This window comes from Nesoenas mayeri, assembly GCF_963082525.1.
Source record: "Nesoenas mayeri genome assembly, chromosome: 3".
Lineage (NCBI taxonomy): Eukaryota > Metazoa > Chordata > Aves > Columbiformes > Columbidae > Nesoenas > Nesoenas mayeri.
The window spans coordinates 78,295,793-78,316,318 of record NC_137544.1 but is presented as its reverse complement, the minus strand read 5'-3'; the positions used below and the strand labels follow the sequence as shown (position 1 = coordinate 78,316,318).

Here is a 20,526-nt window from a genome sequence, read left to right as displayed (position 1 = left end):
AAGCCACTGTTTCTTGGGCCACTCTTATTTATCTACTTCTAAATGCTGCATTAAGACTTAACATAAATGAAAGAAATGTCTTTATCTTTGCTTTTTTAGAAGCCAGCTTTGAAGAAGGCTCTCATAGTTGTCCTGCAGTGGTGTTTCAACCATAATTTCAGCGTTCGACTTTATGCGTTAGTTGCCCTCAAAAAAATCTGGGGTATGTGCAGAATGTTGCATGTGGAAGAATTCGAAGCTCTGACACCCGTTATTGAATCTAGCCTTCAACAGGTGGAAAACATGCATGGCACAGGGTTAGTAACATTTTTCTGACTTAAAGCTTAATATTGGTTCTTCTGAGCCATTTGCAGGAAGTCTAATTTTCTAAATTAGCACTTGATGATTTCTCTGGGTTTTTAAGTGGGAGCGGGTGAGGTGCAGTATTCTGTTTAAAAATAAACCAAGACTTGGAAATTGAAAGTAATTATCAGCAAAGAAGATGAAGTGGTAATTTAGTGTAGCATTACTGTCTGATGGCATGTTTGAACAGTAATCATAGTTTAGGGGTGGAGTAAAAAAGGACTGTTGGGAGTGTTTAATTTTCTTACCTGCTGGTTTTTGAAATACGAATCATTCTTGCAAGCTTCCTGGTACCAGTAAATTCTCAAATATTAAATCTGAAATGTTTTCTGTGTTAATAGTTGAAAAAACACCTGTAGGGGGGAAAAAAAGAGGGATAGGGAAAGTAATTGTAGGTGATGATTAAATGAGCTTTACCTAAATGCTTTTCCACTTACTGATTTGGAAATATAACAATTCAGTTAAATTTTATGCTGTGTGTTTGTATCCTTTTTTTTTTTTTTTTTTTTTGTCATGCTTTTAGGAATTATTTAAAATTATTTAGAATTTCTGAGTGTTGTCAGCCAGCACAAACTTAGGACTGCTGCTGACATGTGTGGTGGTTTGGGGTTTTTTTTGAGAACATTAATATTGGTTTCTCTGATCAGAGTCACTGTTAAATCACATGTCAAGACAGAGGATAGGGAAAAGCAGCAGAGGAGGAGGAGTCTGCCTTTCTTTTTTCATTTGGACAACCAGAAGTTGTCAGTGAACCATAGACTAGTATTTAGTTTCCTTCAGAGGCCTAGGTGGGATACCCTTTCTAGTGAAACTTGCTTCTTTTGCTAATAGTATTTGGAGGCCTTGAAACATAAATAAGACTTATTTCCTGAATGCTGGTTGTGGTTTTTGTTTGGTTGATTGGCTTGTGGAGTTTTTTTGTTGGTTGGTTGGTTGGTTGGTTTTGTTTTGGTGGTGGGTTTTGGTTTTGTTTTGGTGGTGGGTTTTGGTTTTGTTTTGGTGGTGGGTTTTGGTTTTGTTTTGGTGGTGGGTTTTTTGTTTGGTTTTGTGGTTTTTTGTTTTGTTGGGGGTGGGGGGTCTTTTGTGTTTGTTTTCTTAATGGGTCCTTACTTAATTGTTGAAGTATTTTATTTCCCATACAGTATGTGGGAAATACAGTCAGGGTGCTTTATTCCAATTTGACAATTTAAAAAAAAAAACAAAACCTCGTACGTTGCCTTTTTTTGTGCATCTTGCTTTACTTTCTGCAATTGCAGGAATGCTAGAAGGAACTGGCAGCGAATCCAAGATCATTTCTTCTTTGCAACATTTCATCCACTTGAGGATTATAGTCTAGAGGCAAGTCCAAGACTATTGCTGATCATTGTACTTGCATAGTTTTACAACTATATATTTAACTTCCTTTGTGTGTTATAATGTAGGATGAATAACGATCAACTGCTGTTCTTTTAAAACTCTGAAAAATTACTTTACCTAAAGTGTGATGGATTTTAGACTAAGACTGCAGCTCAATTCTCTAATACTGTGTTAAAAACCTAGTTCAGTTAAGAAGTTATGTGTGATGAATGTGCCCATCTGTGTGCGAGTTAATCAGGTTTTATATTTGTGTTTTGAAAAGTCTCTTCTAATAACTGAAGAGCATCTACTTAGTCACATGTAGTTTGTTAATTTTTTTGAGACATCTGCTGTTATTAGGAGCAACTCGAGGTTGCTTAACTAAATTGTTGTTTGATATAAATGGGATACAGATACCTAACTCCTAAAGCATCTTTTTCAGTTATCCTTTTTGCCACTGAGAGCTGAATAAACACTGAGGGAAGGCAAGCAGAATAAGGGTGCAGATAAAAACTAGAGAGGAACTAAGCTGAAAATAGAAGGTAAACATAAATGTGAAGAGGGCGACGTGTTCTGGCACAAACAGTGCCATCTTTCAGAGAAGATTTTTTTTTTTTTAAACTGATGTTCTGTAAAATATTTTTGGAACGGTTAAATATGCTAGATATGACTTAACAAAATTTGGAAGTCAAAATGTTGAACAAGAAAAAAATTAAGGCTAATACTTGTTAAGTACTGAAAAGTATTCAGGGTGCATCTTCACCTTCCTCTTGAGGGTGCATTGGGATAAACAAAATATATGGGTTTTAAACTCTTTATCTTATTCAGCCTTTCCCATGGTATGTGCATTTGTTCCTCCATGATAGATTGTGGTTAGCTGTATGGGTAGTGCTGAGCTGGATTTTACCTTTTCCCTTTTTTATGTTAAATCAATTCACATTCTTTGCCAGCAGTTCATAAAGGCATCTGAAAACTCTTCAGTGTTACACATAAAACATTTTCACAAGACCCCTGTGCTGAGAAGCATAGCAGCAATTCTTTGGTATTCTAGAGTTTCAGAACAGTAATTAATGCAGATCTTAAAAAATGGCTAATCAGAGAGAGATGGAAAGTAAATTTATGAAAGTTTGGGATAGCACTCTATAGAAAGTGATGAATATTGAGAGATATATCAGTAAGTTGTATCAAGTGATGAGAAAAACAAGTATTACAATCACAGAATACTAGATAAAAGATGTGTGTGATAAAGTTACCAGCGGTTAATTACTTATTTTTTTCTTGCTTTAGTGGTGCTCTGCTAATAACACTGTTACATTGCAGACAATATTTTACACTCTTCCCCGTCTTTCGGAACTTGCTGAAGACGAATGGATCTCGCTTACTAAATTTGACAGATTCACTGATGTTCCTTTGCCATCAACGTTTCAGTGGTATCATTCTCGAATGGAACTTCTTGATCTGAAACCAAGTGACTGGTCTCAGCAAGACATGGGTAAAATATAGCTAATTTATGTTAAATATAATTGGTTTTATGTAGTAGCTGTATACATCTGTATTCAACCTGATCTCTTACATTATCCTGCTGGAGTAGCCTTGTATCTGCATGAGCAGAGTATGTGCCATAAAATAATAGCAGATGACTAATGATGTGTACAGTATTAGCATTTAGATAACAATCTTTACTGAAGGGGTAGTTTAATTACCATTTGCATAGTCATGTGACCAATACTTGTTTTTGTAGGTTCAAATTCAATTGAAACAGATAGCCAGACAGAATGGACTGATGTTCAGAAAAAGATTATACCCTGGAAGAACAGCACTCCTAGTTTAGACCTGGAAATGGTATTTCAGGATCGTGCTACTAAGCTTGGTAAATCAAACAGCAGACTGATAGTGGTGGCTTCGCTTATTGATAAACCTACCAATTTAGGAGGTAAGGTTGACTGCACATTTTTAAACTTTTTAGATCTTAGAGTACTTACACATAGCATGCATTAATTAAATACAACAATGCTGTAAATCATGCTTACTCTTTTTAATATTCCTTATCACAGTTGAGTTTTTCAACTGTGTATGCAATTAAAGGAACTAATTTACATTTTTTTCTATAGCAGTTAAGCCAAATCTTGCCAATGTACTAGTTTCTCATGACTGTTGGACAGGAAAGTGCCCACTCTGATTAAGTACTCCTTCACAATATCATGCAAGCTGTGACAGAATCAATCCTGCAAATACTTTATTGCATTGCACTTGGTGTCATCAGCAGTTTAAATAACTGCAGTGAGACTCTTAATGAAAAATAAGCCCACAAGCTGGTGCTGTTTGCCCTGTAATACTCTCATCTGTCATTCTCTCAAGCCTTTCATTTATAACAGGTACTGGATTTAGAGCTTAAGTGTGTGTATATGTGTCCATCCCTCTGCCTAGGCTTTTACACTGACCCATTACTTTGTGTAATTAGTATTGTAGAAGCATGTTGTCAGACAAAGTGCTTTTCTAATTTTTATCTTTCTGCTAAGTTACAAAACTTTTTTTTTTTTCCTGGTAAATTATATGGAATGAAGTCTGACTTGGAACAGACACAAAAAGCACCTGAAACTGATTAAAAATAGAGGACTAAAGTAACCATTTGGTTTTTTGCTTCCTTGTCCTTTTTCAGTTGCTAAAATATTCTGGCTTGGTGTTTATTTTCTACACAAACATGATTTAATTTCTTCTGTTTGTAGGTTTATGTCGTACAAGTGAAATATTTGGGGCATCTGCACTAGTTGTCGGCAGTCTTCATTATGTACAGGATAAGCAGTTTCAGCATCTTAGTGTTTCTGCAGAGCAGTGGCTCCCCCTGGTTGAGGTGAATGGAAATATTTTGATAGCTAAAAAGCGTACTGTACATCTTCAGTTCATCAGATGCATAGTTCAGAATATTTTATCTTGCAAAAAAGAACTCTTTATTTAACAGAAGCTCCTGCTATTATCTCTCAGACTTCATCTTGAGTATTTTGGTATAAATTTTATGGCAACCTCATAAAAAGAATTTCAAAGATACTTTTAATTTCTCATTGGGATAAACTAATTATGTGAGCTGTCATTGTTACATCTTACACCATGTTTTATAACGGTGCACTGGAATTTAATGTTTATTTATAAAAGTTGAACAACGCTTAATTTATCTTGCTTGGTCTATTGCTTTTGCTAACTTTTTGGTGATAATCTTTGAGTTTGCATGAAGCTAACTTGAGCTAAGCTTTTAGAACATATTATCTAGCTTAAAAAATGAGGGTTTCAACATAGATGTTTGGCATTTGATAGAAAATGTTTGTGATACTTTATAATAATCAGTTTTTCAAGGTCAGCTCTAAGTCATCTGAAAAATTCAGTGCAAATTTTTCCTTTTTTTCCAGTGTTTATTTTCAGCTTAAGATTTTTCTTGAGAACAAGATAGCTGTACTGTGTTTTGCCTAAAACAGAATGCTGATGGACACGTGTTCTTGTGTCTAATCTCTGCACGGAAGCGTACTGATGACAGAGTTTCTGTTGCATGAAAAAAATTGGCATCTAATATAAATAAGCAGTTTAGAGAGTAGGATGAGGGCAACTAAATTCTTGACTGTAATGGAGGCATGTCGGGCAACTCAGCTTCAGTACTGGCTGTTGCATTGTTTTGGGGAAGGAGTTCCAGGTTAAATAACAACCGTGCACCTTGACCACATGCAAGAGTGATTCTTTTACATTGAGATGTAAGGCTTGTAGCTGTCAGCAGCATAGAGAAGCCTTTGTTCATTGTATTCAGGGAGTATGTTTTTGTAGCATTATTTCACCTTGTGTGCTATTGCTGAAGAGCTTTTAAAATGTTAAGGTATGTATATGGACAGTCTTCGGGGATAAAAGTCATTAATCTTAAAAACCGTCAAGTAAATTGATTTTTACAGTAACTTCAGAAGTTACAAATTGTGATACTTAAATATTTGTATATTTCTCTTTACTCTTGATGGACAGGTGAAACCATCTCAGCTTGTTGATTATTTACAACAGAAAAAAATGGAAGGCTACACTATTATTGGTGTGGAGCAGACTGCTAAAAGTTTTGATCTTACAGAATATTGCTTCCCAGAGAAATCACTGTTATTGCTGGGGTAAGAAGATGCACTTTTTTGTAAATCTACCTCTTGCAGTTCATCTCTTCTATTAGTCAGAGTTTTGTAATATGGAAACCAAGTGACACTGGTAAAGGTGGATTTAGAATGCAAAGTGATCATGGAAATAGCAGAGTTTGGTTTCGTTTGCTAAGGAGTGGGAGGTAGTGATTACTACTCCTCAAGGATCCGTCTCCTTGTACTTAATAATCTATAGCTCCCTTTTTTTATGGGTGGAGGGTAGCAGCAGCATGCATTATAGTTTTCCAGGTGCAGTAAGAGGTATCATCTGTTCACATTAGTAATATGGGACCTTGTGTGTGTAGGCTGCGGTGAGCTCTGCAAGGAGGGCTGCCTGTTTGCCTTGCCTAACCTGGTGAGGAAGAATCAGGAGCCTGCAGAGCTGGGAGATACTTTAAAATGAAGGATGAGGTACAGGAGGAAGTAGCAAGTTTTTGCAATACAAGCAGAGGCTGGGAGGACTTCAGAGGAAAGGAATAGTCAGTTCCTTATAAGTAGGCAAGCCTCAGCTGTGACCAAGGGAAGGCTGCTTCAAGAAATCTAGAGAAAAGTGTGTACAAGTCAGAAAGCTACTGGAATTGGAAGGTCACTGAAGGAGAGCAAGAGGAAGGGCCTGTCTATCCTTTTAGGACAAAGTGGGCAGAAATACCTGTTTTTCAAACATTTTCCTGTATGTAGCTTATCTTCAGAATGTAGTTCTCATATTCACTTTGTTCTCTTCTAATAAAAAACACAGTTTTAATTGCTGATGACCTTTGGTATCTTCTGGTATACTGAATATATGAAATATTTCCAGTTCAAGGCATTGATGATCAGCCTTGACATTCCTTTATACCAAGGCCTCACTGAATGTAGTGGGCATTTGAGCTTCCCTGCTGTGCCAGCAGCTTCATGGCTTGGTCCTTTAATCTATAGCTGCTTATTTTGCTATATATTAGTGTAGTTTCAAAATAAATGCAGAGAGGGAGTCCTTACATTGAGTGTTCAGCTACTACTGGATGAGTGAACTGAAGTGCTATACCAGTTTTCCTACATCAAAGCTTAGTTGGGTCTCCCACAATTTGTTATCTGTAACGTATTACTGCTTTAAAAAATAATAAATTATTTATTGTCCTCATCAGTTCTATTGAGGGCAGATGCTCCTTTTTGTCAAATGGTGTTTTGATGCTGTTGTGACTCTTGCATCATCTGCTTTCTAGAACACCTGTCTCTTCCCAGATTTAAGTTAACTGTTTCTTTACTAGAAATGAACATGAAGGTATCCCGGCAAACCTGATTCACCACCTCGATGTGTGTGTGGAAATTCCTCAGCAGGGTATTATTCGATCACTCAATGTTCACGTAAGTGGAGCTCTGCTGATTTGGGAGTACACAAGGCAACAACTGATCAAGCAAAACCAACAAAAATAACTGCCAGGAGTTTTGTGCCTTATAGGACAACTGGGTGACTTGCTATGGTGCTACAACATGAAATTCTGAATAGATGAGATACAAACTCAGGGCGAATGAGGATTCTTAAGTTTTGCATGTTTTACTTTCTTGTAGTTCAGATGGACTTTTAAATGCCTTATTAATACTTTACCTCCTTAAATAAAACTGTTGCATTGGAAATAAGTACTGTTTATATTGCATGTGGTGTGTGTGATTTTTGTGTTAGAACATCAGCATAGTACCAGAACAATCCCAACCTCAAAACTTGCTTGAAGTTGTAGTGGTGCCTTCCTGCAACTACAATCAAAACTTACTGTAGCCCAGGTATTGAATGCCTCCAGCATTTAGATACAATAATGACATTCACTTACATACATTCAATGCTGCCCCTTGTTTAAGTACCTTCAGTTGTTGAGTTTACTAATCCTGTTGTAAACAGTCCATATATTTAAATGGAGTTGTATCAGTAAGGTAATCAAAACCACTAAGTTGTATCAGTGAAGTAATCAAAACCACTAAGTTATACCAAAGGCCATAATGTGAGAATCATCATAAATAACTGCCATACTTCTACTAGCAATACTGCTTGAAAACTGACTATTATGGCTAATGTAAAAATTCCTACTGCTTATAAAAAATAAGCATACTCAAAATACATAAATTAGGTATCATATGCACTGGATGCATTAGATCTTCTAATGCCTGCTGCTTTATAAACTCATGTCTGACCTAAACTGCATTTTAAAATACTTTAAATACTTGGTAGATGACAAATACAAATTACATTACACCACCACCTTCTTTTGACAAGGAGGGGAAGGTGGAATGAATTTTTAAGAAAAAGCTAGTTCACTTACTGAAAAACACTTTTATTCTTCTCTTTAGAATATATACATCACATTATTAAATAGTTGTTTATTCCCATAAGATAATTCTTAGATTTCTGAACAGTCTGTATTTCTTTGACTTATGAAAAAGCTTTCCATGACCCTTTATTTCAGCAGACACAATGAGACCTCGCAAAAACAGCAGCCTGCATTTCAGGGAGGCAGTCAGGTTACCAGTTCTTGAGCTCAAGCAGGTTCTGTTGCTTTCTCACGCTGCTTCCTTCCGCAGTTATTCTCGCTTCATTTATTTTGAAAGCAAACTACCTAAGACTTTCCAGCAGCTTCTGGAGGACTATACCCTTCTGTTTCAAGCTTTTTTTTATATTTTAAGAAGTCTCTTCTTTTGTCAAAATACTTAACCTGTTTAAAAAGAGAAAAGATGTTCATGAGAAGAAACTAGCAGAGGAAAGGGCTTTGTGCATCACAAGATGATTAAGGAACAAGCAATCTGATGAACGGACTTGAGGATTTTAACTCGATACACTACTTAAGAGTTTCTTGCTCTGAAGCAAAAGACAAAAGGCTGGAGTGGGTTTGTGTTTTGTGGTGTGGTTTTTTTGTTTTTTTGTTTTTTTGTTTTTGTTACCATTCTGGAAGTGAACTTCAGTTTCCTGTTACAACCACCCCATTACTTCCATAGGCATATAATAAAAGTAGTCTATTGCTTTGCTATTTTTCACTGCTATGAGCAAAGGTTATTTCTAACATAAAAGTAAATCCAACAACTTTTCTATGGTAATACAGACTATGTGACCTCTTGTTGCCTAGAGCCACTGATGTGTGTAGTGCAAAAGCAGTGGCAGATGAAACCACCATCACTAGAGATAACACATGTCAGAACTGTAGCGTTCAAACTATAACTGAGTACGGCATCTGTGAATGTACCTGTTTTTTTTAACTGACTCCAGCCTACTGGCTCCAACTGGAACCATTCAGCCCCTCTAACACTACTGCTACTAAAAGGCAATGCCTATTAAAAAAGTTAAGAATTTGAGCTTGATCTTAGGAAACTATAAAGCACAAATGAACAAGTAACATGTAAGCAGATGGCTTACTGTGCAATTATACTGCATGAAGAATAGTATTTTTATGCACAAGATATCAGATGCCAGTCTTTAAGATGCCATGCCACTGCAGGCCCTGTGTGTCACCTCCCTTCCATATTAGCCTTTATTCTTTAGCAACAGTAGTATCTGTGCACCTCCAAAAGTTTCTGAGATTTTTGAACTTTTTTTTTTTTTAATTAAATGATAAGCCTGTGTGCCTATCTAGTTGTGTATTTGTCTGAAAGTTTAAGACTGTATTTTCCCTTCATTTACTACTCCCCATAGTTCCCAGGCCAGTCTGTGGTCTGCTCAGCAAGTTCTCATCTCCCAGCAATACCATGAGTGTGCCAACCGCATTACATTGGTGACAGGCACAGGGTTCACAGAATCACACAATGTTAGGGACTGGAAGGGACCTCGAAAGATCATCTAGTCCAATCCCACTGCTGGAGCAAGAACACCTAGATGAGGTTACACAGGAAGGTGTCCAGGTGGGTTTTGAATGTCTCCAGAGTAGGAGACCCCACACCCACCCTGGGCAGCCTGTTCCAGTGCTCTGTCACCCTCACTGAGAAGAAGTTTCTTCTCATACTTAAGTGGATCCTCCTGTGTTCCAGTTTGTACCCATTGCCCCTTATCATTGGTTGTCACCAAGAAGAGCCTGGCTCCATCCTCATGACACTCACCCTTTACATATTTATAAACATTAATGAGGTCACCCCTCAGTCTCCTCTTTTCCAAGCTAAAGAGCCCCAGCTCCCTCAGCCTTTCCTCAATAAGGGAGATGCTCCACTCCATCATCTTCGTCGCCCTGCGCTGGACCCTCTCCAGCAGTTCCCTGTCCTTCCTGAACTGAGGGGCCCAGAACTGGACACAATATTCCAGATTACAGGGTTATCAATGAGAAAGCCTAAGACCGCACATGTTCAGCAGTTGCCATCCTTCACACGGCACATGTAAACACCAGCCGCGCCGCTACCAACGCGCACAGGAAGGCCCTGCCGGTTTAGGCCGGGCTTTGGGAGGCCGCGCCGGGGCTGCTCACCCACTGGGGCGGACACCGGCCCTCGAAGCCCCGCCGCAGCTCCGCGCACTTGGAGCCGTCCTCCGCGTGCCGGTCCAAGCACTGCCAGAACTCGTCCCGGGCCCCCCAGCACGCCTTCCTCTCCTCCATCGTCGGCGCCGACATCTTTTCGCGACGGACCTGAACACAAGTGCTAGTTGTCCGAGCGCGCCTCGCCCCCGGCCCGGCGGCGAGCCCTAGCCGTGCCTCGGCCGCTCCCACAGCGGGGCCCGGGCCTGGCCTGCCCGCGGTCGCAGGGCCCGGGGAAGGGGTGCCCGAGCGGGGCAGGCCCCGGGCCCAGCAGCGCACTCACCCACCGGGCCCAGCGGCGAAGGTCAGGCTCCCGGAAGCGGTGCCGAGGAGGGGCGCCGTGCTGCTCCTAGTGCGCAGGCGCAGCCCCGGCTGAGATTGACAGCCGGGACGGTTGTCCCGCCCGCGCGCGCGGGGCCGTGGCCGCCATGGGGTGGGAGCCGCTGGTGGCCCCGCGGGCCGGACCGAGCGTCCTCAAATCCTCCCGCCCGCAGTGGTTCTTCCATCCGGCCCCTCCGGGGTGCTGTTTGCCGGCGTAATCCCTCAGTCTGGGTCGGGAGAGCCGTGGGCTTGTGGAAGACGTGTTTAAAAGCGCAGAGATGCTTGTTCTCGATGGCGGGTGCCCACCTGCGCGCGCCGTGTACAAACCGCCGTGGGGATGTTTGCCGTGACGGACTGTGTCGCTAAGTCAAGCCGATAATGAAAACAAGAAAGAAGAACTGGCTTACCCCAGTGGAAGAAGAAATTACCTGTAATAAGAGTGATAAAACAATGCCAGAAATGTGGGGGCCGGCTGGGTACGCTGCTGCCTGTAGTGCTGGTAAAAACACATTCGGGGAGCAAACTCCGCTCCACTGTTTTATTTGGGATTGGGTGGCAGTCCGTCCCTGGAGCCAAGGGACTGACGGTCTTCCACACCGGCCACCTGGTGACACAGAGCGGTTTTGCAGTTTCAAGGCTGTGGCGTGTGCTTCCATACTAAGACACTGCGGGTTTGGGAGGGGGGACGTATTGGCAGCTGGGACGCACCTGCCTGTGCCGGGCCCGGAGCCCCTGCGAGGTGCCGGGCTGGTGGCTTTACCAGGAGCTTGCTGACCGCTGGCGCGCCTGCTGCGGCATGAGGAGTGACTGTAGCTGCCGACCCGCCTTGTGCTGCGCTTGTTCCTCAGCACACAGTAACGATGCTGGCTGGTGTGGGTTCTCCCTGCAGGTGGCTCACTTCTCTCGATACAGGGAAAGGTGTTTTAAGGGAAGGCCAAGGATTTGCGCTTCTCCAGCAGAGCCCCTTGTAAGCCAGCCAGATCGGGAGGGAATTTTGTTTGCTGAAATACCTAACCAGCCCCCTAGGAGGGATACTTTTTTTGGAGCAAAGTGAATGCGACTGCTTGCTAGACTATGATAAGTAAGAGATAGAAATGCAGAAATTTAGTTTTTACTAGAACAGGGGTTTTAGGTAAGTCACTACAAAAGCAGAATTTCAATTATGTTTTCCTGTTGAAAATTATATAAAGTAAATTTATATTGCAGCCCACTTACGACCCTTTTGCACTCAAGCTTTTGCAAAGCAAGCTTTTACAAGCATTAATATTGACAAGAAAATTAATGTTAAGTCTCAAGAGTGAAACATGATAATAGGAAATGTCAGTTGTGCTTGTAAATTCCAAAATTTACGATACATGTAATGTTGTTTAGTTACTGTGTTTACAAAACAGAGGGGATAATGTGATTGTATATAATTAATCACAAGGTCCAAATTGCACATCTGGGATATTTGTGATAAATAGTTAATTCTTTAATGACCTGTGGCCCAAGAAATACTCACTGGAGACAGTTGCAAATAACTGTGTAATGTACATTATGGAAATTTAGTGATCTGGTTTTTAAAAGTGCATGAATAGAAAAAGGGACAGATTTGTCTAATACATTTTTAATGGCAATATTTCCATTTGGTTAAACAGCTGTTGTAAGGAGGTGGATTTTTTCATTGTTTGTTAGTCAATTCTAAGTATCTATCTTTAGTCTTTTACTTTCGGGAAATGTGCCCAATAAATGGGATATTTATAATAGCCAGCCAGAGGCAAGTGTTCTAGAAAGATGGGAGGCTGAAAAAATTCCAGATTTGTTAGGTGTGCTGGTTGCCACAGTTGAAACCTTTGAATTATGTTTCCATTTAGCAGTTAGCAAGACAAGATGATAAAGAAATCAATGGCTCTCTCCCACTGAAACTCTTGCCAGCAATGCGTTAAAATGGATTGTTCATACAGTGGTTCAGCTTTCAGACTCTTTTATGCCTCTCAGATTCTTTTATTGCTAATTGCGATACAGCATCGTGTGTGCTTTGCCTTCTGGTTAACATCTAACAGATCTCTCCTCACCTACAGCCTTAATTACCCCATATATAATTGAAATTTGCCCAGCAGATTCTGGATTGGCAACTATAATGATTTCTCCTTTTCACTTTACAAGCAATTGGGATGTTACAGGTGTCCCTAGGAGAAATAAAACAAGCACTCCTTGATGTACTATAGCTGTGTTCAGCTTTGTGCTTATACCAGAAGCTCAAGTAATTTGTTTTTCTTGCACTGAAAGATTCTGATATATGATCCTTATGTGTAAAAGAATTTCACGAAACTGAATTTAAAAGCAAGTTCTTTAAGCAATATAGCCCTATGTCCAATTATTTATTTTGCTGGAACTAATAACAAAATCTTACCTGAGGTAGCCCAGGACTTTCTCTTCTGTTGTTGAGCACCAAGTGTGGTTATTTTAACAAGGATTTAAAAAATATGTAGTGTGAGAGAACCATGTATTAAGATTTTATCTTTCTTGCTTCTCAGATGTGTATTAAGGATGTAACTCTGACTCCTTTGGTCTTACAGTGTTCCTTGCTATGCCTGGTGAAAGAAAATAATTAAGCAAAAAAACCCAGAACAATCACAATGATTAATTGTGCCTGGTTTCATTATTAAAGAAGGAATAAATTAAGCAAAACCCCATGAACTACAAACAGTAATCACCTCTTTCTTCTCCTCTTTGAAAATGTTTTAACAGAGAATACTTAAATGGTTGCACATCAAGCATCTCTCTTGAGATCCTGTGTGACCAAATTTCAGATTCTACTTTCATCCTTTTACTGACTGAAGACCCTCATGGGTTACTCTTGGCACTAGTGTCCACTTTGAAGATACAGTCTGCAAAGGCTGGTGTAGAAACAGTCTTTGTTCTGGAGAGGAGGCATTTATACATCTTTATTGTTTAAAGTCTTCCTTACATTGATTTCTGAGGTTAGTTTTGCGGCTTATTAGGGTTCAGTGAGACTTAAGTTCTCTTCCAAATAGGTCCTTCTTTAACAGAGCAGGTAACTTCTATCTTCAAAATAGCTTTTCAAAAATCTTTTAAAAGCTAAATAGCCTTATTCAGATAAGACTACTGATTTTTTGAGCAATAATTTTCTGAGCTTTGTAAGAGGATTGCTGAAGAATTGGCAGACAGGTAGTGAATTCCTTAGTTTATAGTTAATTACTTCTTTGTTTAGTAACCACTGATAGTACTAAATGATCTATGTTTATAAAGAAAACTTCTTTCACTTTATATAGCCTTGCATTTAATATGAAACGTTTGTAAGTAAAGGTCTGAAAGAGGCATATTGGATTCTGAAAGTTTAAGAAATGTATACTGTACTTTCTGTGGCCTTATGCAAAGCCTTCTTTATTATTTCATAAAGACTTCATGTTGAGTTTTATTTTTGTGAATTTCCTTTTAACAGTAACATGCTTAAACTTCTTTGGATGAGTTAGCAAAAAATAGGTCTTTGAATGAATAAAGAAGGAGGAGTGTATGATGAGAAAGAAAACTATTGCTTTTGTTTGGTGGCCTTAGCAAATCAGTTTTCTGAATCTCTAAGAAAATGTGCATTATCACGTTCTTTTTCAACTAAATGTGTGTTGGGACTCTCATTTTGATTTCCTCCTAATATTGTGTTGGCTGGGTGTCGTCATGATGAGGATCCCTGCACTAGGGAGTGCCAGTGTGGCATGAACATAGAGAATTAAGCACGTGGCTTGGGAGACTGAGGGACAGACAGACGTGGAGGCTGCCACAGCTTTCTGCAGTAGCTCTGCATGGGTGGGAGGGCTGGGTGTGTGTGTCCATCAGGTAGCGCTGGAGAGGATTTGACTAGGAAGGACTAAGCCATCTGTGCAGGCTGGTATGGAGGTAAAAGGAGAAAGAATAGAGAGAAGAGTGATTTTCACCTTCTCCAGACCTCTGTTTACTGATCTGAAGCCTGCTGAGAAAAGGCTTGCTTCTCTTTGTGACCTGTCATGGGCATCAGTGGTGTGCTCTGTGGAACACAGTCTGAAAATCACTAGGCTACCTAGAGAAGTGGCGATTATGATGAAGAACAAAACAACAGCTGGAGGTTTAGGATTCTTTTAAGGTGATGGAGTCATTTACATTAATTATAGGCACTTGTTTTTAATGCAAATATTCCATATTTGTTCAGTTGATAGGAAGGAATTAAGAAGAAAAAATAGTATTTTGGGAAAAGCAGGCGATGGTAAGGTGGGAAGACTGACTAATTCTTACTCTTCTGTTGGGTCCTGATTAGCAATTCTTCAAGTCCGCCAAGGATGAGACAAGCTTGCTTTGCAGCACTTTTGATGCTCAGCTTTTTGCAAGTAAGCTAGATGGGAAACTTGTTCTGTAAACATGCTTCAATTTTCAAAGCTATGTAAATGGCAGAAGAAAGCTCATCTTTTGAGTTTCATTTGGATGTCTTCAAATTTCTGTGGCATGTTATGTACTAAAAGCAAAGAAGTGGTTCGTAGTTCTCTCTGAGACTGAAACACATCCTAACATTCTTTATAAGAAATCCATCTGCATGCTTGCATTCAGGTATTGTATTTAATAATCTATCAGCTACACCAATTACCTTGTGTTCACTATAAATATTGTCTGTGAAGCATAGGTGTGCTGTACCAGATGGAATTGCTTACTCGTTCACAAAGGCAGCATAATTCTCAAACATGTTAGTTGTTCCCAAGATCAGTCTCCATTTTCTTAGCAGCCAGGCTAGCAAGCAACATGCCTTTACCAAATCCAGAAAGAGAGATATTTTTGTTTGCAACTCAGGAAAGCATTTAAAATGTATAATTGGCCAAAATCACAAGAGGAGTATTACACAACTTACTTTGCGTTAAAGACAAAGGAGAAGTCTCAGTCTCTCAGTAGTCTTGTCCTTTCGTGTTAATAGGAGTCTGAAGGATGGATGACTTTGCACACACTCGGCCCTTTGAGAGAACAGGAAGCACTACACTTAGATTTCAGAAGAGTTTCTGATGAGGCATCTTACCAAAGAAATGAAGCTAGAGTGGATCAAAGGGAAGGTTTTCTTGTGGAGTAATAACTGGTTAGTGAGGCAGGAAGCAGAGAGCAGGAATAAATTATTGCTGTTCAAACGGAGAGAGCTTACCAAAGGAGATGTGCTGGCGCCAGTCTTCTTGTATGTACTCATAAATTATTGGTTAAAGTAAAGGGCAACCCTCTCCCTCCTAATTTTTTTAATGATTCAGGAGAGTGAAGGTTAAAACTGAGAGAGGATCTTGTCACTGTCATGTGGCCAGGCAGCAAAATAGCTGGTGGTATTCAGCATTAATAGACACAAGGTAGTGGACATGGTGGAAAAGTGTACAGTACATAGTGAGGGACTTTAACTTAACTGTTGTCGCTGATCAGGAAGATTCTCAGTTTATGGTGGATAGCTCTGTTAAAGCACATCTACTTCAGTTCTCTTCATTTGGATGAAAGATGCTCTGCGGGTTGATTGCTGTTGTTCCCAATCAATGCACTGATGACTGTCTTGAAAGGTTAGGTGGACTGAATCTAGAACTGGAGCGAAACCTGGAGATGAAGAGCTGCAAAACTCTTTTGAGTCTTCTGAGGAGACTAGTAGGATTAGAGAAATGTCTCTATATCATTGCAGAGAAATTACAAATAACAGGTTCTTAAATACACTGCTAATGGGAGCTCCACAACCTCCCTTGTTTAGGCCTTTTCCAGAACTGTAACTCTCCTTATAAGTTTCACTCTTCATTACTGAGAAGTGGTTGTGTCCTAGTGTATCAGTGATGTATGTGGAGAAATACTGATCACCATCTTCTTTAGAATGATGGTGTGCATATATAAAGATCCCTCTGAAAGAGTTTCGGGTAGAAGATTGAAATATGAGGATTATTACTTTCAGACACGTTAGTTTGAGCTACTGGTCCTGTCCTTAGGAATGTGGTTTGATCTTAAAATAAGATTTTTAGGCTGCAGGTGGGCCCTTTTTGCTTTCACAAGATCTTTCAGCTGCTTTTATTATCTCCCCTTTTAATGTTTAAATCTTTTCGATACGGTGCAGGTTATTATGGAAATGCCCAAGAACATGCCAGCTAAAGAAGAAAATCTATTTGCTTCTCTTTTAATAATGATAAGCTAATTAAACTCTTCCATCAAAATCCATTACTGCTGGCAGTTTCTGCAGAGGCAGCTTGCATGAGAACTCGACTTGTGAATGCAACTTCTCAACCTTGGCCTTCGCCGAGTTGTAGCTCAGGTTTGGAGGCCTTGCAGGACTCCTTCCTGCCTGTACTGCAAATCAGGGACATGGAGCCCAACTCCCCATAGTTTATGACTTTACAGCACGTGCACAGATGCCATTTCTTCAGACTGGAGTTGTAGCAAGAGAGAGGTGGGCATCTCCCCATGGAAAGTCTTTCCCAAAAGGCATTTCTGTGCTTATCTCATTAGCAGCTCTCCTGTGCTCCTGCTGCACACCAGCTGCATTGCTTCTGGCTTCTGTTATTTCCCTGCTTGTAGAAGAAACCCCCAGCCCCAGCCTGTTTTTGGAGTCCACGTGGCTGTAGCGTGTGTCTGGAGCTATTCCCAGGGCTTCTGAAGTGCTGGAGACTCGTGACATCCTTTTCAGAGAAGAGATGTATCACATGTGTTTCTGTTGTGCAGACTTGTGAGTTTATTTGGAATATGACCCAGAGCTACACAAGTCAATTAAGACTTCTTTATTCATTGCACAGAGAAACCTTCACTTTCCAGTGGGTTTTCAGGCCTGCAGGTACAGTGGCAGAAAGGTTTCTGACCACAAATGGTGTCCACCTGGTGATGTTACCTTCCCTATAGGTTGAAGATACTGTCTGTATTAGCCCTGACCAACTCAATATTGCACGAGCTTTGTTCCAGAGCCCTCTGGAGAGCTGAGGATGAGTGATGTGTCCTCAAGCTTACAGGAGAGTTAATTCAGCTCCAGAAATTGGTGATCTATGGGTCCCACTAGTTTACCCTCAACCCTCAAAACAGTAAAGCTACATGTTGATTTAAGGGTCTTCTGTTCATCTGTTGAGTATTGTGGTTGGATTTCTGCCTTTCCCAGCTATTTTCTGCAGACTGCTGATATTAATACACCCATCCTAGGCATAAGAACAGGAGAAACATTTTAAAATAAGCCCAGCTCTGACTCATGTGCTGATGAAAGGCTCATGCAGTCACTGTGGAGAGCTGCAATAAAAAAAAAAAAATATGATAAAGGTAGCAGCAGGAGAGCAAGAAGAAAGATGTGCAAGGGAGGGGGAGATCTGCTGTTCCTTGGATTCCTCACTGCTGTATTGCGCAGCAGCAAAAGCTGGCAGCTGCAGTGGGGTCTGGTGGTGCTATTTATTTTCCTGAGGTTTTTTTCAACTTGCTGTTTCAACAAGCCCACTGGATCCTTACTGGTTTCCCCCTTTGCTGGAGGAGCCAAGAGGAGCTGGAGGGCTAAGATGGGGCAGAAAGCTGAGGATCCGGGTCATCCCTTGAACAAGGGTGGATGCTGGTGGCTGGCAGTGCTCTGTGAGGGCAGGAGCCAGGCAGTGATGATGCAGGAGACCAGCTTCAAAGACACTAGGCAGCCAGGCCTGATGCTGCAGGGAGCTGCACTTCTGCCTCAGGAGAAAGTTTGAGGTAACCAAGAGTGGGCTAAAAGTGCTGGTTCCAGGCTTGTGTTGCTGTCTTCTGCAAAGCAGTTATGGCCGTGCAGAGCTGTATGGGGTCCATCCAGGCCAGCAGCAGGGCTGATGTGCAGGGTGCTGCAGAGGTGCATGGTGCTTTGCCACCACTCAGCTCTCACCTCCAGTCCTGGGAGTCCTTTAACAGTCCAAGATCAGGAGGGTTCAAGCTTACCTTCACCTGAATGTTATATCTAATGTCTTCTCAGAAGGGTTTGCTCTCTGCCTTGTCCTTCTGGTAGGAGGCACTGACTCCAGTTCTATTCAGTCCTCAGTGTCAGATCTGTGAAACTTGGGCACTTACAGATGCACACACGTCCCTCTATAGACATGCTGCTTTCTTGACATTCTCCTGGTCACATCCTGGGCTTCACTGTCTGGAAGGTTTTGCTAAGCAGCTGCTTGCTGTCAAGTCAGATGTTTATATTTAAGGCAAGGTGTTGCCTGAAGAAATATAGGTCACTTCAGCTGATGGATTTGACTATGTGTAGTTTAGAATTGCTTAACGTGGGTATATCTAGTTTACTCAGCTCCTGCTCAGGAGAAAGACTGTAATAAAGTGCTGTTTGAAATCCCAGCCCTTGTCTGTCTTTAGCCTGTTCTTGGGAAGGATGAGCCAACAGAAGCAATGACAGTTGCACCTGGTAAATCACAGAGCTTTCCTGATGCTGCTATCCATTCTAGTGCATAAATTCTCATCTCCCTTCACTTCGTACTGGATGTTAAAAAATCTACTGCTATTTTAGTAATAAACACACATTAATTACAGTTTTAAAGTGGCATTTAGAGCCTTCTGGATACCTACCAGACTGCATCAAACACAGTAAAATGGATTGCAGAGATGACAGAAGATGCCACTTATTTGGACTATGGAAAATGGAGTGATGTTTGTGCTTTCTTCTCTGGCCTTGCCTGAGACAGAGGGCTTGAGGAGGGGTGTGGGGTATATTGAGGATGCCTGAAGATGGAGTAAACTCTAAGCAGGGAACTTTGAGATCAAGTCTCTTTGTGCCCTTCAAACCAGTTATGAGTTGTACCTGTGCTCCTGCCCTGTGCCTTACCCTCCCCTGCTTCCCAAAGGAATACATTTAAAAATTCAGGTATGAAACCCTGAATGGGACAGTGGTTGTGAGCACCTTCCAAGAGCGTCAATTTTTTGCCTGTGAGTGCAATCTCTGTTAGCATGTCTTTACTGTCTCTTTGGTCATGACCAACATACAGCCTCGACTAGGGCCTGATTATTAATGTACAAACTCATGTCCCATCCATAGCCCTTAAATACCTGTTAGCGTATGTACTTAAGGCTGCTCACTGATGGTTTCAAGGGAAGGTCAACTTTTCCTTTTGTCTCCTGCTGGACGTGTGATTCCTGACTGATGCCTAACATCAGTCCTCCAGACACATCTGTCCAAGAAGTCTAGAGCAGACTTTGCTGTCAGGAGAGGCTGGCAAGGAGTGCATCAGTTGCAGCCTTGGTTGCTTTGATGATCATGTCTCTCCGTTCTGATTGCTTTGGCCAAATACTACTCACACTTAAACTGGATCAAGGTGCAGTTGGGAGAAGGAAACACATAGCATTGACTGTAGCTGAATTTAAAATCTTTTATTATTTAGCTTCGCCAAACAGATAATGGAATCCAAAGTTGATATGCTGAAATGTTTTAAAGTGGATGCCACCCCTGCCTGAGACAAAGAGCGGCTCAGTGGCAGCAGCGGCCCTTAGGCTATGGCAGCAGTTCAAAAGAACACTTTTAATTTTGTATGCAACAATGTAAACTTCAAAAATAGTAAACTATAACCTTTCCCTCCCCCCTTTTTTTTTTACATAGCATGTGATCTATCACAGATAGAAATTTAATGGCGAACCAAAATCGCATAAGTAAACATCCTGGTGCTTACAAGTTTCATAAAAAGTGTTACATTTGATGTAAATATCTTACATTTTTAACTCTTAACACTCACAATTATGGAGTAAAAGCAACTGGCGATTCACCCCCTTAGTCCATGCTCTCAGACTGTACATATCAGCAACCACGCTCTTGCCAGCCCCTTTGATCATTTTCGGTTGGATTGTCCCACACATCACCAAGACTCCCCCTTCCTCACACTGGTGTTAATCAAGTGCAGCTCCACACAGGGGTAAAACCTGTGCAAGTGAGAAGAGATCCAGGTCTGCTGCAGGCAAACTTGCAGTCCCCT

General features: G+C 40.9%; 2 protein-coding genes across 5 annotated transcripts in view; one reads left to right on the top strand and one right to left on the bottom strand.

Annotated features, from left to right (window-relative positions):
• The window catches only part of TARBP1 (tRNA guanosine 2 -O-methyltransferase TARBP1), a gene marked incomplete at its 5' end in the record, with an annotated part of 37,799 nt that extends 30,364 nt beyond the window's left edge, over positions 1-7,435 (top strand). For 2 of the 3 annotated variants that reach the window (XM_080342632.1, XM_080342631.1), the window contains 7 exons: positions 100-296; positions 1,599-1,680; positions 2,998-3,169; positions 3,419-3,610; positions 4,404-4,528; positions 5,674-5,810; positions 7,076-7,435. In XM_080342632.1, coding sequence (XP_080198758.1) covers positions 100-296; positions 1,599-1,680; positions 2,998-3,169; positions 3,419-3,610; positions 4,404-4,528; positions 5,674-5,810; positions 7,076-7,241 — 1,071 coding nt within the window. In that variant the 3' untranslated portion in view covers positions 7,242-7,435. The remainder of the gene's footprint in view (positions 1-99; positions 297-1,598; positions 1,681-2,997; positions 3,170-3,418; positions 3,611-4,403; positions 4,529-5,673; positions 5,811-7,075) is intronic. The other variant, XR_013922019.1, reaches the window with a different exon arrangement.
• Positions 7,436-8,139: 704 nt separating this feature from the next.
• On the bottom strand, positions 8,140-10,615 carry COA6 (cytochrome c oxidase assembly factor 6). 2 transcript variants are annotated; one of them, XM_080342856.1, is made up of 3 exons: positions 10,576-10,605; positions 10,241-10,399; positions 8,140-8,509 (listed from the first exon to the last, which is right to left on the bottom strand). In XM_080342856.1, the coding sequence occupies exons 2-3, from the start codon at positions 10,382-10,384 to the stop codon at positions 8,414-8,416; spliced, it is 240 nt and encodes a 79-aa protein (XP_080198982.1). In that variant the 5' UTR covers positions 10,385-10,399; positions 10,576-10,605; the 3' UTR covers positions 8,140-8,413. The 2 variants fall into 2 exon arrangements, with proteins under 2 accessions (XP_080198982.1, XP_080198981.1); XM_080342855.1 differs by having other exon boundaries at positions 8,141-8,509; positions 10,572-10,615.
• Between the last annotated feature and the right edge of the window lie 9,911 nt (positions 10,616-20,526).